The 15,991-nt window shown below is 40.7% G+C and overlaps 1 protein-coding gene across 7 annotated transcripts in view; it reads left to right on the plus strand.

Annotated features, from left to right (window-relative positions):
* cacna1ba (calcium channel, voltage-dependent, N type, alpha 1B subunit, a) overlaps window positions 1-15,991 on the plus strand; it is a 775,969-nt gene that overhangs the window by 484,134 nt on the left and 275,844 nt on the right. For all 7 annotated transcript variants that reach the window (XR_013492059.1, XM_078170996.1, XM_078170991.1 and 4 more), the window contains 6 exons: window positions 1,686-1,846; window positions 1,960-2,097; window positions 2,810-3,011; window positions 13,734-13,898; window positions 14,420-14,530; window positions 14,611-14,694. Coding sequence is in view for 6 of the 7 variants with exons in the window: in XM_078170996.1 (XP_078027122.1) it covers window positions 1,686-1,846; window positions 1,960-2,097; window positions 2,810-3,011; window positions 13,734-13,898; window positions 14,420-14,530; window positions 14,611-14,694 (861 nt within the window). In the remaining variant the exon portion in view is untranslated. The remainder of the gene's footprint in view (window positions 1-1,685; window positions 1,847-1,959; window positions 2,098-2,809; window positions 3,012-13,733; window positions 13,899-14,419; window positions 14,531-14,610; window positions 14,695-15,991) is intronic.

Raw genomic sequence — 15,991 nt, forward strand, 5'->3', positions numbered from 1 at the left:
GTACACCCTGGACAGGTCGCCAGAGTATGGCAGGGCTGACATATAGAGACAGACAACCACTCACACTCACATTCACACCTACGGGCAGTTTATAGTCACCAATTAACCTAACCTGCATGTCTTTGGACTGTGGGAGGAAGCTGGAGTACCCGGAGAAAACCCATGCTGACACGGGGAGAACATGCAAACTCCGCACAGAAGGGCTCGCTCCTGGGATCGACCCAGGAACCCTCTTGCAGTGAGGCAGTGCTAACCACCACACCACCGTGCCGTCCCTCAGTTAGTATATGTTCACTTTAAATGAGATTAGCAGAAACCACATCAGCTGTTAACAGGCTCAGTATATTTACACTTGTCTGAAATGCAAATGCACAAATTGGTTATCTATATGCTTACAAAAGAAGGCAAACAGCAGATTTGAAACCCACTGAGAGTTTGTTTGTCTCCATTTGAAGAACCGTCAGTATATGCCTGCACCCAGAAACAGAGTCACACTGGGGCAGTGTAGTGTTTACATAGTTTTGCTGTTAATAATATACTGCTGCAGGCATTTATGATGACAGAGATCTTATGTTTTCCCCCCAACAGATGTGATATCTTGCTGAACATAATGTGTCAGTAGTTTTACTGTTAAGCCTCTTCTCCGTTAAGGGATTTTCTAGTCTTTATTTGCTTCCTCTCATCTCCATTTTATCTTTTTTACTGTCCACCCTGTTTGAATTTTGCAAAGTGATCTTACAAGCATACAAGCCAATTTATTTTAGCTGTGTGCCTTGTCATTACATGCTAATGCATTTCACTGAGCCATTCCCACCACCAGCTGAAGCCACTGGGAATGCTCAGAACGCGCAGTATTCCATGTAGCCAGGCTAGGCCCGCAGGTTAGACTCACTTACATTCACATTTGAACAGAGTCCCATTTTAAAAACAGTTCTGGTTAAGGAAACAAACAAAGTGAATAGGTGATAGTTACGGAAGTGTATTGCATTCACTCGACAAATAAAAAAAGCCCTGTTTTTCGGAGTATCTGAGTATTTTTTTCAGTTTTTCAGTTTTCACATCGCTCAATGTAACAGGTTAGGTTAGTAACAGGCTGTAACAACATTATCTGACAAACGTGTATGGGCATGATTTCAGTTGTCAGGTAACGTTGTTACAACCTGTTACTAACCTAACCTGTTAAATTGAGCGATAGGCCTACACTAGAAGGATGCAGTCGAAAACATAGCTAGATTATTATACTCTGTGTGTAACTAATTTTGTGCCTTACCTTTATTGATCCTGTAGTTGAAATTGTCTAGGAGTAGGGGCACAGATGCAAAATACATCCATGAGCAGGACTCACCATGGATGCAGGGGTCACTAGCAGGTGCCAGGTAGGAGCTTCTCATGAGATTTTTAAGTATCTCGTCTCCTCGTTCAGGAAAAACAATTACCATGGAAAACAGAAAAAAATACCCCGAAAGACAGGGAAAAAATTACCATGAAAAACAGAAAAAAAAATTACCACAAAAAAAAAGAAAAAAATACCCTGAAAAACAGGGAAAAAAAGTGCTCAGAAAAACAGGGCTTTTTTTTATTTGTCAAGTGAATGCAATATGCTTCCGTAGATAGTTTTCAAGTATATTCAGGAATACTTTTTTACTTAATCGCTAAATCAAATGTGTGTTTTTGTGTGTCCTCAGGCGGTGTTCGACTGTGTGGTCAATTCTTTGAAGAACGTGCTGAACATCCTAATTGTTTACATCCTTTTCATGTTCATCTTTGCTGTAATCGCAGTTCAGCTTTTCAAGGGGAAATTCTTCTATTGTACAGACGAGTCCAAGGGCCTGGAGAAGGACTGCAAGTTGGTCTCAAATCCCCCACTTCCTTATTTCTTGAAACATCAGTGTGTTTACAACCAGACCCTTGTACCTTTCTAACCCCACTGAGCTTAAGTTTTGCCTTCATGTCTTCCAGAGGACAGTTTCTAGACTATGATAAAGACGAGGTGGCTGCCATGCCCAGAGAATGGAAGAAATATGAGTTTCATTATGACAATGTGCTGTGGGCCTTCTTGACCCTCTTCACTGTCTCCACTGGGGAGGGCTGGCCAACGTAAGTGCAGCTGACTTGATTTCCTCTTTATATTACAGACTTGTGTAAGGCTGTCATAAAATGACATAAAGACAAAAACTTCATCTAAATATAGTAAAGGCTCTTAGAAGATTTTTAACTTTACACCTTATAAATCTAGTATATATTTGTGCAGAAAATCACATCCAGACATTGTCTGGGGTTTCCTTTTCACACATGTAGCACATAGCAGGAGACAACACGTCGCGTTCTTGCCTTCCAGAAATCCTCCTTTTGATTTAGGTGAGGGATGGTACCTGGGTTGAAAATGCAGGAAGCAGGGCATGATGCAAAACAAACACCCTGCAGGAGCAGCTGGTTTGTAATGTGGTCATAAACAATTGAGTCTCTTGCCGTTCCTTGAATTTGTCTGACGTTTTTGGCGTCAGTCCTTACCAACTGAAGTGCCGGAGTCTTGTGCTCTCTCAATTTAATAATTTTGTTGGCGTGTTTATTTAAATGACCCTTCTTCTCGTGTTCATCCTTGGATGTTTGTATTCTCCTGATTACTTACTAGGTGGCAGGGTAATGTCTGTTTAATGTCCATTTCAACTGATTCGGACATTTATGTTCTCACATACAGCTTCTCCAGGTAATGTCTAGATAAGTGTAGGGTTGCAGTAATACTACCAGGCCAGATATGTTACTGTATCTCACCTCCTGGCTGTTGTGTTGTGCTATGTTCTCCTTGCAGTGTCTTGAAGCACTCTGTGGATGCTACTTTTGAAGACACAGGTCCCAGTCCAGGCTACCGGATAGAAATGTCCATCTTCTATGTGGTTTACTTTGTGGTCTTCCCTTTCTTTTTTGTCAACATCTTTGTTGCTCTGATCATCATCACCTTCCAGGAGCAGGGAGACAAGGCCTTGTCTGAATGCAGCTTAGAAAAGAATGAGGTAAGGCAGATACATGACATTCAAATCAGAACTTTAATATTTTGTCAGTCACTATATCTTACAATGCTGTTATCACTATCTCCACCTCATTTCCTCCTTTTGTTTACTGGACATTCTTGAATGTTATTAACTGATTTGCATGAAACATTTGGGGAAGGTGTGATTCTAGACCTGTGTGCACTATTTACTGAGCACATATTTTTTAGGGCCGAGTCTAATCCAGTCTGGGTTAGTGAGATAAAACCACACAGTGATTAATGATGCAAGGCTGTACTGTCTGCTTTCTGATCCAGTTTCTGTCTGTTCTCATTAAGAATGTTTTGAATACATTTGATATTTACTACTGGAATCAGCACCATTGACATCCTGTATGCCAGTAAGTAAAGTAATGCCCAAAAGCAGGAGGAGCTGGCTCAAGTAGGTGATTTATTGGTAATAAAATGAATGGAGGAGTACTGGGAGGCAAAAGTCAGAGGATGGGAAGTGAAGCAGGGGAGCTGGGCTGGGGAAGCTGGCCAGGAGGTTCCAGAGTGGTGAGGTGAACGGAGCAGATGAGGTCCAGGTGTTTTCTCAATTCAGCAGGAGTTTCAGTGCAGGGGGAGTGCTGATGTAATGGCGGATGGTTACCAGGTGGAGAAGAAGTGGAGCAGGAGGCAGGAGTCAACTGGGAAAATGCTGCAGCCACAGGAAAACAGATATTAGTGAGCGAGTGAAAAGTACAGGATTAACAAAGTGGCATGAGCCTGACTGACTGGTAAGCAGAGTCTACGATCTGGTGGCGTGCTGAAGTTGGAGCCTGGTATTTGAAGCAAAGTTGATTGAAGATGATTTGCGGCTTTGCAGCTGCGGTCACTCCTTCGCACCAGACATAACTCCTATAATTAGAGCAAGAGAGGGAGAGAGAGAGGGGGAGGAGGGAAGCTCCTGGCTAGGAGGAAGAGGAGGCTGCAGCAGAGGCTGTGACATGTTTCTAATTAAATACAGTGCACAGACAAAATATTTTATGTTTTAACTGATAAACTTTATAGTTTTTGTAAATATACACTCATTCTGAATTTGATGCCTGCAACATGTTCCAAAAAAATGGGACAGGTGCATGTTTACCACTGTGTTACATTACCTGTTTTTGTTTCTGGGTCCCCTCTCTACATTCAGAGGTTTTTGCAGGTCTGTGAAAGCAGCGCAGACAGAACTCTTCACAATTATTTTTTTTCCTAAGCAGCAGTTTGTGGAGTTTTTAAATGTGGAATGTAAATTTAATCCGTCAGTCTGATCAAAGCTGATCAGATTACTGGATGAGAGGAGCAGCTGCTGCAGTTGAACTTTTAGACCCAGTGCAATGAGTGGTTAAGTTTCACTTTCACTGAGCTTGCCTTTCTGCTGCTCAATCTGTGCCCAGAGTACATTCTGTACTATTGGAGTATGAACGTTCCTGCTCCAAAAATAGAAAATGAAAACATGGCAGCAGTTGTTTTAATCATGGCAGGTTGCCATAAATATATTAATTTGTGGGGAAACCCTGCCAGGTACACAAACAACTTGAATGGGGTCTTGTGGGCAAGACGGATTGACTCAAACACAGATTCATGAACCAGGGCACTGGCACTTGCAGAACTGAGCAAGGCTTCTATATCATGCTGGAACACAGTTACTGGGCACGTTCATCTATGTTCTCCACTTTCCCCCCAGGAGGGCAACAAAGTAGCCATGAGGGCTGCTGGTGGACTCTGTTGTGGGCATAGGCACATCTGGTTTTTCACAATGAGCACATTTACATGCGCACAATAATCAGATAACTGGGAATAATCAGGTAACGGTAAGAATCCGATTTGACGTGTTTACATGCACTTCAATAATGTGATAATCAGAAAAACCTGGTTTACATGATTCAGTCCTTCAGTTGGATTTCTCCCCAAGTACATGACATAAAACTCAAACTTCCTGTTACAGTAGTTACTCATATCCTTGAAAAACCTCGAAAAGTACGCAAGTCATATATTTGCAAAATAAAGCACTCATCATGCTGACAGCTTATATTCTTACAGTACTGTTTGTTTTTATCATTAACAAATACATGTGAGAGCATTCTAATGTGTAGTTTATCAATGTGGAGCCAATTTTACATACTTTGGGTAGATTCGTAGTAAAAGTACTGCAAAGTGCAATATACAAGTGTGTTGTATATAAACTTGTCACACAAAGTGCATAACATATAAGTAAGATAAAATAAAAGTGACAATTTAAACACTGAGAATATAAAAATATATTATTTTATGTAAAATCTTTATCTGAAAGGAAAAAAAAGATGTCAGATTAACGTAGAGGAGTGGAGTAGAAAGTACAATATTTCCCTCTAAAATGTAGTGGCATGGGAGTATAAAATAGCAAAACCCGAAAGAAACCAGATTAAAGGGTACACATGCACAGAATAATCTGACTATTGGGGAAAAAGCTAGATGTGTTTATCTGATTTCTCATAATCAGATAATGGCTTTTATCTGATAAAGCCTATCGGATTATGCTGTTTACACGACCACTTGAATAATCAGGTAACTCCACAAATCAGATAATGATCGGTTTATTAGTGTGCATGTAAATGCATTCAGTTTCAGGAGACTCTGGGCTCAGGACTCCTTGCTGCAGCACCAGTTGATTAAAAACTCTGTAAGGTTGCCTAGAGGGAAGATTGGCTGGATTAGGACCTTTTTGGTGAAGCACAGTTGGCCGAGCTGGGACAGGAGCTATCATCTCTTGATGGGTTGGGTGGAGCATGCATAAGACTACCCTGGTACTGCTCTATTGCTTTTACTAAGACTGTAGCTGTTGTCAGCTTCTGGTGACTGATTATCTTTTTGACCTTAAGGCAGGGCTCTTAGTTAACAGTCCATACCAATGGTCTCTGTAATGGCTGCAGGGCTGTTCTTGTCTGATTCTACCCACTTTTTAGTCACTCGATCAACTCATGCATTTGGGAACGTGGAGTAATCCCAGTTTGGAAAGTCCAGTCATAGAAATGTTGAGCCATGCTAAATTTTGTAGGGCCACTGCAGCTCAGAATCTCTCCCTCAGTCCTGCTTCATTTAAGTGGCTTGAGCGCTGTAGTGACCAAATTGTTCTGACTTGGGCCAGAAAATTGGACTGGACCGCTGATCAGCTCTTTGTTAGAAACTCTTTCATCAAAACCACTGGAGTCTTAAAAGCACTCTGAAGAACAACCCTAAAGGCAGGCAAGATCCAACACAAAAGAGTTTATTTGTGCTCAGAGACAGCAGCAAGCAATAAACTGTCAGTTCTGGAGCACATTAAGGTCTGTACAGTTCTGCACTCTTCTCATATACCCTTGAAAGCTCCTCCTATACAGCATCTCGTTCTGTAAGTCTCCACCTCAGTTTCAAAATTTTACTAATCATAGGCTTGTGGATACTGGAGTCATGATGATGATTTTTTACTTTTTAAAAAAACATGTATCAGCTCACAGTATGATATGTTATCATGTGGCCTTGCTTTTAACCGTTTTTTAAAATATGTTAAATTAATTTTATTCTTCCATTAGATTATTAGATTTTAGTCTCATTCCAAATATTTAAAAAAACAACCTACTTTCAAAGTTTTCAAGAAAGTTTTAATTCACACAATAATGATTTAATCCAAAACACAGTGCTTTTGATTAAACATTTAGTACTCTTGATTTAACATTTGAACTAGCACAAGCTATGATGTCTATTATCAACAGCTTTGTTCTTATTAACTTTAATAAAATAAAATAAAAATAGTAATAATAATAATAATGATAACTTAAATAAAACAAACAAACAAAAACCACAACAGCATTCAAGAACTTCACCTGCATTCTGGGAGATGTAGTATAAGTCGCAGCAGCGGTGGTGGTGTGTCTTCCTCAAGCCAGGGACTACACTCTTCTGGGCAGAAACCTCAGATGTCGCGCCTGGAATCTGCTGGAGCCACTCTTCCAGTTTGGGGATCACAGGTCCGAGTGCTCCGATTTCCACTGGCACTACTGTTGCCTTTACTGTTGCCATCTTTTCTAGCTCCTCTTTCAGCCCTTGGTATTTTTCCAGCTTCTTGTGCTCCTTCCTCCTGATGTTGCTGTTGCTCAGAATTGCTACATCTATCACTATGGCCTTCTCCTATTGTTTGTCGAACAACACAATGTCTGGTTTGTTAGCCATCACCATTTTGGCAGTATAGATCTGGACGTCCCATAAGATCTTTGCTTGGTCATTCGCAACCACCTTAGGATGTGTCTTCCATTCTGACCTTGGGACCTTCCAATATATAGTATATTTAAAGGCGCTGTATGTAAGAATGTGGCCAAAATGGTTACTGCACTCAAATTCAAAATACTGCCACGAGTCGTGTCTGCCCCCCTCCCCTATACAGCTGAGGAGAAGCCGGCTGCTAATGCTATGTACCGGGACACTACTAATGCTGCTGCCGGGATACAGCTGAGGAGGAGCCGGCTGCTAATGCTATGTACCGGGACACTGCTAATGCTGCTGCAGGCATACAGCTGAGGAGGAGCCGGCTGCTAATGCTATGTACCGGGACACTGCTAATATACTGTGTAGATATATGTATATATATATATATATATATATATATGAGGTGAATAAAAGAACTGTGTTGTGACCTAAATAACATGCTGTTGCTATCTGTTTATTGTATTAAAGCATGAAATCCCGCATTTTTAATGTACGAAAGCATCCTGTATCATAACTACATGTGTGCCGTTTGTAACAAACCAAACTGCATGAAAATCAGTTGAAAATTCAGTGAGTTATTCTATTTTACTTGTGCATATAGCTCCTTCCTCAATAGAAGTAAATGCACTGTGGAGGCGAAGCAAGACCCATCCAAGATGGCGGCCGGCTAGGACGTCGGCTCCAATAGGCAGCGGCAATCAATGCGGCGTCTATGTATATATGTCTATGGTCCCTGTCAGCTGATGCTTTCTAGACATTGTGATTTCCCAAAACTGAATAAATACCACACATATAGCAACACAAAACTGCTTTGCTAGCTCAATCATGTTGTAACTAAGATATCCGCCGGAAAAAATATGTTTTTCACGGACCGGTTATTGAGTTTGTTTACATGGCGGTGGAAGCTATGAACGAGCTAACCCTCGTCTGCTGAGTTTTAAAAATGCCGGCTATTTTGTTGCTTTCTGTTGACTTCACATTCCGCCTTGAGTATATCCAATCAGCACCAAGTAACCCCCAAGCCCCAGCCAGGAGTTTTTTGGGGCCATTCTGAGTACCTACTCCGAGGCAGGGACTTGTTTAGCCCCTGTAAAAATTCCGGAACTCTGTTCTTCGGGGGTGGTTCCTGCGGTGGAAACGGGCCTATAGAGACAGAGCGCAAGGCGTCATGATCTGAAAGCCACGCCCCCAAAGGGGAAACGTTTCAGATCCGGGGGCAGAGTCGTGAGATTTGGAAATCTCGTATCCAGTTAGTCTGGGATCAAAGTGATCCACCCTGCCAATGTTTTGAAATACCCAGATAAAGTCAGCAGGATCACCTTGATCCCTGACTGAGAAAAGAAGGATTTCATTATCCGGATTATTGTGATCCAGATTACAAGTTTTGAAATACTGGGCCCAGATGATCATTGATAATTCAGTTCAAATGATATCACAGCTTTGCTTTGCTTTTATAGCCTACAACAGCTCTACAAACGTCACTTAGCTATAGTTGGCCGCAATAAATGACAACAGGTTATGATTTCTTTGTTTATTTATGTGGCTCCACCAGCGGGAAAATATCCATCTTCTTGGTGTAAGGCTATAGTGTCAGTTTGCGTCAATGTAGTTAGTGTGACAGTTGGTTCATTAACGGTTGATTTTACTGTTACATGTCTCAGTGATGTTGTAGCCTACTCTATATCAGCACTCATGGAATGCCTCTCGTCCAATCAAATTACTCGGTTGGAACTAATTGTTGTATTAATAAACATATGTGTGTAACTACATATATATATTCAATTCAATTCAATTCAATTCAATTTTATTTATAAAGCCCAATATCACAAATCACAATTTGCCTCACAGGGCTTTACAGCATACGACATCCCTCTGTCCTTAAGACCCTCACAGCGGATAAGGAAAAACTCCCCAAAAAAAACCCCTTTAACGGGGAAAAAAAAAACGGTAGAAACCTCAGGAAGAGCAACTGAGGAGGGATCCCTCTTCCAGGACGGACAGACGTGCAATAGATGTCGTACAGAACAGATCAGCATAATAAATTAACAGTAATCCATATGACACAATGAGACAGAGAGAGAGAGAGAGAGAGAGAGAGAGAGAGAGATGCAGGTAATGACAGTAGCTTACAACAACATTAATGAAAGTAATAATATTATAGTTATAGTTCTGGCTACTGTGGTACAATATGTTGAAAGTATGTATTAGTATCAGACAGTATACTTGTGTGACAATAGTCATATGTGTATAATAACAGTAGAAGTATGACTAATGACTAATGATGGCAGCAGCAGCAGGAGGCATCTGGCAGGACCACGGCAGCAGCACAACCACACACGTCACACTGTCCAGGCACCGCTGCGGTATGAGTTATTCTGAGAGACAGTGGAGCACAAAGGCTCCGGAGAAGAAGCCGAGTTAGTGACATCCAGAATGGCCGAGTTAGCAAGATGCAGTAATAGGATGAGAGTGAGAGAGAGAGAGAGAGAGAGAGAGGGAGCCCGGTGTATTATAGGGGGTCCTCCGGCAGACTAGGCCTAAGTCAGCCTAACTAGGGGCTGGTACAGGGCAAGCCTGAGCCAGCCCTAACTATAAGCTTTATCAAAGAGGAAAGTCTTAAGTCTAGTCTTAAATGTGGAGACGGTGTCTGCCTCCCGGACCGTAACAGGAAGATGATTCCACAGGAGAGGAGCCTGATAGCTGAAGGCTCTGGCTCCTGATCTGCTTTTGGAGACTTTAGGGACCACGAGTAACCCTGCGTTCTCAGAGCGCAGTGTTCTGGTGGGATAATATGGCACTATGAGCTCTCTAAGATATGACGGAGCTTGACCATTTAGAGCTTTATAAGTTAACAGTAGGATTTTAAATTCAATTCTGGATTTTACAGGGAGCCAGTGCAGAGAAGCTAAAACAGGAGAAATATGATCTCGTTTCTTAGTTCCTGTTAGTGCACGTGCTGCTGCATTCTGAATTAGCTGGAGAGTTTTTAAGGACTTACTAGAGCTACCTGATAATAGAGAGTTACAGTAATCCAGCCTTGAGGTAACAAAAGCGTGGACCAATTTTTCTGCATCTTTTCGGGTCAGGATAGGCCTAATTTTCGCAATATTACGCAGATGAAAAAATGCAGTCCGTGAGGTTTGCTTTAAATGAGAATTAAAAGACAAATCTTGATCAAATATTACTCCGAGGTTTCTTACGGTAGTGCTAGAGGCCAGAGCAATGCCATCTAGAGAAACTATGTCATCAGATAAAAAGACTCTGAGTTGTTTGGGGCCAAGAACAATAACTTCAGTTTTGTCTGAATTTAACATCAGGAAATTGGTGCTCATCCAATTTTTTATGTCTTTAAGGCAGTTATGGAGTTTAGTTAATTGATTACTTTCTTCTGGCTTCATCGATAAATACAACTGTGTATCATCCGCATAACAATGGAAGTTTATAGAGTGATTTCTAATGATGTTACCTGAAGGAAGCATATATAGAGTAAATAGGATTGGTCCGAGCACAGAACCTTGCGGAACTCCAAAACAAACTTTGGTACGTAAGGATGATTCATTACGAACGTCAACAAATTGAAAACGATCAGATAAATAAGATTTAAACCAGCTATATATATATATATATATATATATTTAAGCAATATCACATGAGAGGGAGTGATGTTATACTCGTATATCGTCACGGCTGTGATTCGGTCATAGGTACGAGGCCACAGGTTCCAGCTTTCTGGCAATATTTTTTGTCTACAGAACCATTTCATTTATTAACATAAGACTTTGTTTTGTGGTATATTTGCAGGACTGTGTTTTTAAAAAATAAAGTGGCTTGTGTGATTCCATACTTTTGTGGAGTACCGTTTTGTTAATTGTGGAAATACCGTAATTATAGCAGCTGGCAGGCAGCAAAGCAGTGCAGCCAGGTAACCGTCAGCCAGGCAGTGTGGCCCTGGCATAACCTTTTTACAGGAGCACTGAAAAAAGAGGTTCCACAACACACAAGTGCTGCTCAGAAACGCAGCATGGCCTGGGCATGAAAGAGCAGTGCACATCAAGATGGCTAGTGTTACTTCATGGCCACAGTGTGGCACTTCCTCAGAGCCTCCATAAATTGGTGGAATACCATACCACAATTAAAAGCTGGTACTTCACTATCTTATGGAGCTGTGCAAGCCACTGCAAGGTCTTGCAAGTATTGCACAATAAAAAGCCTTTTTTTTTTTTTAACAAATAAGAGGTTCTGCCCACAGTTATATTGTCAGTAGGTTTAATGCTGAAATGGAAACAGGGAGTTTTGAGTTAAAAATAATATATATTTTTCATCTTTGTGACAGATGTAAACAATAAATTTGTGGTGAAAAGTGGTACAATTATCAAAAGACCATTTTCACACTCTATTTTTACTGAAAATACAGGCAGTGACGGCAGATTAGTGGATATTGAGTTATCGGCACACGTGTGTCATGTGCCTGCTGATCCCAGAAGAAGTTACAAAATAAAACTAGTGATTTTGATACACTTAGAAGATAACACTTTGCATTTCTGCTCCTGGTTTTGCTAAGTAATCATGTTCTCACAATTCACAGTACAGTTCACAATCTACTTACATTTTTAAAGTTAATTGTGTTTTGAATAAGACATATGTAAGAATATTAATTTAATTGTAAATATATATTTTTTTTAATCAAAAAAAGTTTTAGCATGCTAGCAAACAGACCACATGCTCCATCTATACAGTGGCTGCATAATATAGTTCATTGCAATGACATAAAGCATGATACACATGTATAGCTGACATTTTTGTGTGTAGTTTATATTATATTGTTAAGCAGACAATAAGTGTGTGTGTTTATCTTTATTTGTACAGTTTTACCTGCTGGGCTTAAAGAGGACTCCAGCCCAAAAACAAAACAAAACACTGGATTGGATATAAATGAATATAGCTTATTACTGCATTATCAATTTATGATTTTCATGTTAAGTTAGTGTACGATATAAAGATTTAGCTCGTTTTTATTTTTGTAATTACATGCGCAGAATAAACTATTCTGTCTTTTAACCACATATTCACCAATATGTGTTTTCCGTATTAGACATTGTCTTTTGTATTAGTGATGTAACTAATCTAGCTTGCCTATGTACATTAGAATCACAGATTTAAAGGCACCATATGTAAGAATGTGGCCAAAACAGTTACTGCACTCAAATTCAAAATACTGCTGCGTGTCGTGTCTGCCCCCCCTCCCCTACAGATTTGAGGTTGCTGGACAGCAGCACGCTGGAGACTGATTTGTTTGCCCACGGCGGCTGCCGTGGCAGGGCCGCGTTGCCGCGTCCTTGATCTTCGGTTTTCCAGCAGACCGTTTGAGCAAGTCCGGCTTCTCTGCTGCTAACACTGCTGCTGGGATTAAGCGGAGGAGGAGCCGGCTGCTAATGCTATGTACCGGGACACTGCTAATGCTGCTTGCCGTGCTGCTACCGTTTGTTTCTCCAAAAAAATCAGTCAGGTCGATGACCCACCTGCACATGGGCTACAATGTATTGAAAATGAATAACAGTTTAAAGTATTCGAAATGTCCATCCCCATCTAGCTATGAAGCTAATTAGCCAACTTTGGCTAAAGCTTACCTGTCGAGGAGTAGCCACTTCGACATCCGATTTCAAATTCTTCTCCGCTTTCAACTGTCTCCACTGTTGAAAAGCATCTCCTATACATGTAGATCCTCACTTTGCCTCAAGTTTTGTCTTGGTGTTTTTGGGTATCATAACGAGGTCGTTTGGGTTTAGTCGCACCGTCAGCCATTGTAGCTCAGTCGTAACTGTAATTGATGCTGAGACTCTACTGACTGCGTGACTGGTAGACGGCGGTGGGTGGCTCAACAGGCCAAAACACAAATTCAAAACATAAACATGATTTGCAGACTGTAAAAAAATTTTTTAAAGTGTGAATATTCTGGCTGTACTATTGTTGTTGGTGAGATCAGTATGTTATATTAACATTATTCCTTAGTTTCTGTGACATATTAGGATGATTTTACAACTATTTGCTTTAGATTTCTTACATATAGCTCCTTTAAGGGGAGTGCACAGACATCGCCCCCTTCAGGAGAGGAATGTGGAAACACCTCAGTAGTAACAAACTGCACAGATAGAAATCAGTATAGTCAAGGTCGGACATTTTAGGGAACATAAACAAAAGAAAAACACATTTTGAGTGGAGGGGGACTTAAATGATGATCCACAGTTTTTCAACCATAACAGCACCTGGGACCAAAATATATGTTCACTAATTAGTTATCAGTTATCCACAGATAGTAAAATCACAAATTATGTACTGTTTTTGTCAAAAGTGATCCATTTTAGTTTCCATTTTAGTTTCCAGCTGCTCACATATTTTTAATGATCAAAAGCAAACGTATGCTTTCAGGACTGATGTCTGATTAGCAGTTCTTATCAAATAACAAAGACAGTAAAGCAGAGCTGTGGTTTCTTTATTACAGCGGGCTTGTATTGACTTTGCCATAAACGCCAAACCTCTGACACGCTACATGCCCGAGAACACGCACTCCTTCCAGTACAGGATGTGGAAGTTTGTGGTCTCAGCTCCGTTTGAGTACTCCATCATGATCATGATCGCTCTTAATACTGTGGTACTCATGATGAAGGTAAGAACCTTTGAAGAAGACATAAATAATACAATGCCAAATGAATATAATTTGTCAGACTTTATTGACTGTTACATAAAGTCAGTCCTGGAGACATTAGATCAGGACAGGAATAGTTTGACATTTTGAAATAAACACTCATACATGTACAACATATGAGTTAAATGAGAAGATTCATACAACTCTCTTGTCTGTACAGTGAATATGAAGCTACAACCAGCAGCCAGTTAGCTTAGCTTAGAATAAAGACTGGAGGGAACAGCTAGCCAACCTCTGTCCAAAGATAACATCCATACATAACCAAATTGTAAAAGCAATTTGTGATGGCCAGGAGCTAAGCTAAGGTAACTAGCTGCTTGCTGTAGTTCACACTAAACAGACAGAAATGAGAGTGGTATTGATCTTATGATGTTACTCTCGGCAAGAAAGTGAATAAGCTTTATTTCCCAAAATGTCAAACTAGTCCTTAAGCAGTGCCACATGACAGAAAGGAAAAGTAATCATTTGCCCCTGTCTTTCAGTTCCACGGAGCGCCAGACTTTTATGAAGCGATGCTGAAGAACCTCAACATAGTCTTCACCACTCTCTTTTCTCTGGAGTGTATCCTCAAGATCATTGCTTTTGGTCCATTGGTAGGTAACATTTATTAAACAACTTCAAATATCCTGAATAATAAAAAACAACTAATAATTTTCTACTGTTGCTTCATCAGAACTACTTAAAGGATGCCTGGAACGTGTTTGACTTTGTCACAGTGTTGGGCAGCATCACTGACATCCTAGTGACCGAAATCAATGTAAGAGCACCTGTCCCCACCCACTCTACTCTTACCTCAACAAGGCTGAATGCATTGTATCCCAACAACCCAGCTGTCATGGTAATGAGCTGTGGCAGGGACAGCCTGTACAGCAAGCTTTTCGTAAACAAGCTAACTAGCCACATCAGCAAAGACAATCACATGGGAGTGGTCCATAGAGCCTGACAACATCACATATGACTGATATATGAGCTGAGGATGGACATCATCTTTGAACCACCTCAGAGTAATTATCAATGTGTGGTTTACAGTGGAGCAGTACTCTGCTGTGCTTTTTGTGATATGATGGTTTCCAGACGCTTCCCCTCTGTGCACGTACCTGTCTTCATATGTATATTGTGGAGTTTTTTTTGCTTTTAAGAATTTTTATTTTTATTTTGATCATACACCAAAACAGACAACATGCAACAAAAACAGGGAGAGAAAGAAAAAAAAAAAAGAAGGGGGGGGGGGGGGCTGGGTGCAACTGACATCCAATAGACAACAAAGTCTACGGCAGTTTTGTGCTTCCATTATACCATTTCATTTCGTAAGAAGAGTGATTAGCCCGGTAAACACAGTTGATACTACACATCCAATCATGATCAGACAAGGCTTTTACGGACAATGTCCCATTAGTCCTCCAGGCCAGTTTAAAGAAATTAATATTTTAGCAGTAAGGCAACCCAATGTCCAAAGCTGAAAACTGGAAAATCAACATAAGAGAAAATAAAGCATTTTTACAGCATACGACATCCCTCTGTCCTTATGACCCTCCCAGCGGATAAGGAAAAACTCCCCAAAAAAACCCCTTTAACGGGGAAAAAAAATGGTAGAAACCTCAGGAAGAGCAACTGAGGAGGGATCCCTCTTCCAGGACGGACAGACGTGCAATAGATGTCGTACAGAACAGATCAGCATAATAAATTAACAGTAATCCGCATGACACAATGAGACAGAGAGAGAGACAGAGAGAGAGATGCAGGTAATAACAGTAGCTTACAACAACATTATTGAAAGTAATAATATTATAGTTATAGTTCTGGCTACCGTGGTACAATATGTTGAAAGTATGTATTAATATCTGGCATCTACATGTGTGACAATAGTCATATGTGTATAATAACAGTAGAAGTATGACTAATGACTAATGATGGCAGCAGCAGCAGGAGGCATCTGGCAGGACCACGGCAGCAGCACAACCACACACGTCACGCTGTCCAGGCACCGCTGCGATATGAGTTAATCTGAGAGACAGTGGAGCACAAAGGCTCCGGAGAAAAAGTCGAGTTAGTGA

The sequence above is a fragment of the Epinephelus lanceolatus genome, chromosome 9 (assembly GCF_041903045.1).
Source record: "Epinephelus lanceolatus isolate andai-2023 chromosome 9, ASM4190304v1, whole genome shotgun sequence".
Lineage (NCBI taxonomy): Eukaryota > Metazoa > Chordata > Actinopteri > Perciformes > Serranidae > Epinephelus > Epinephelus lanceolatus.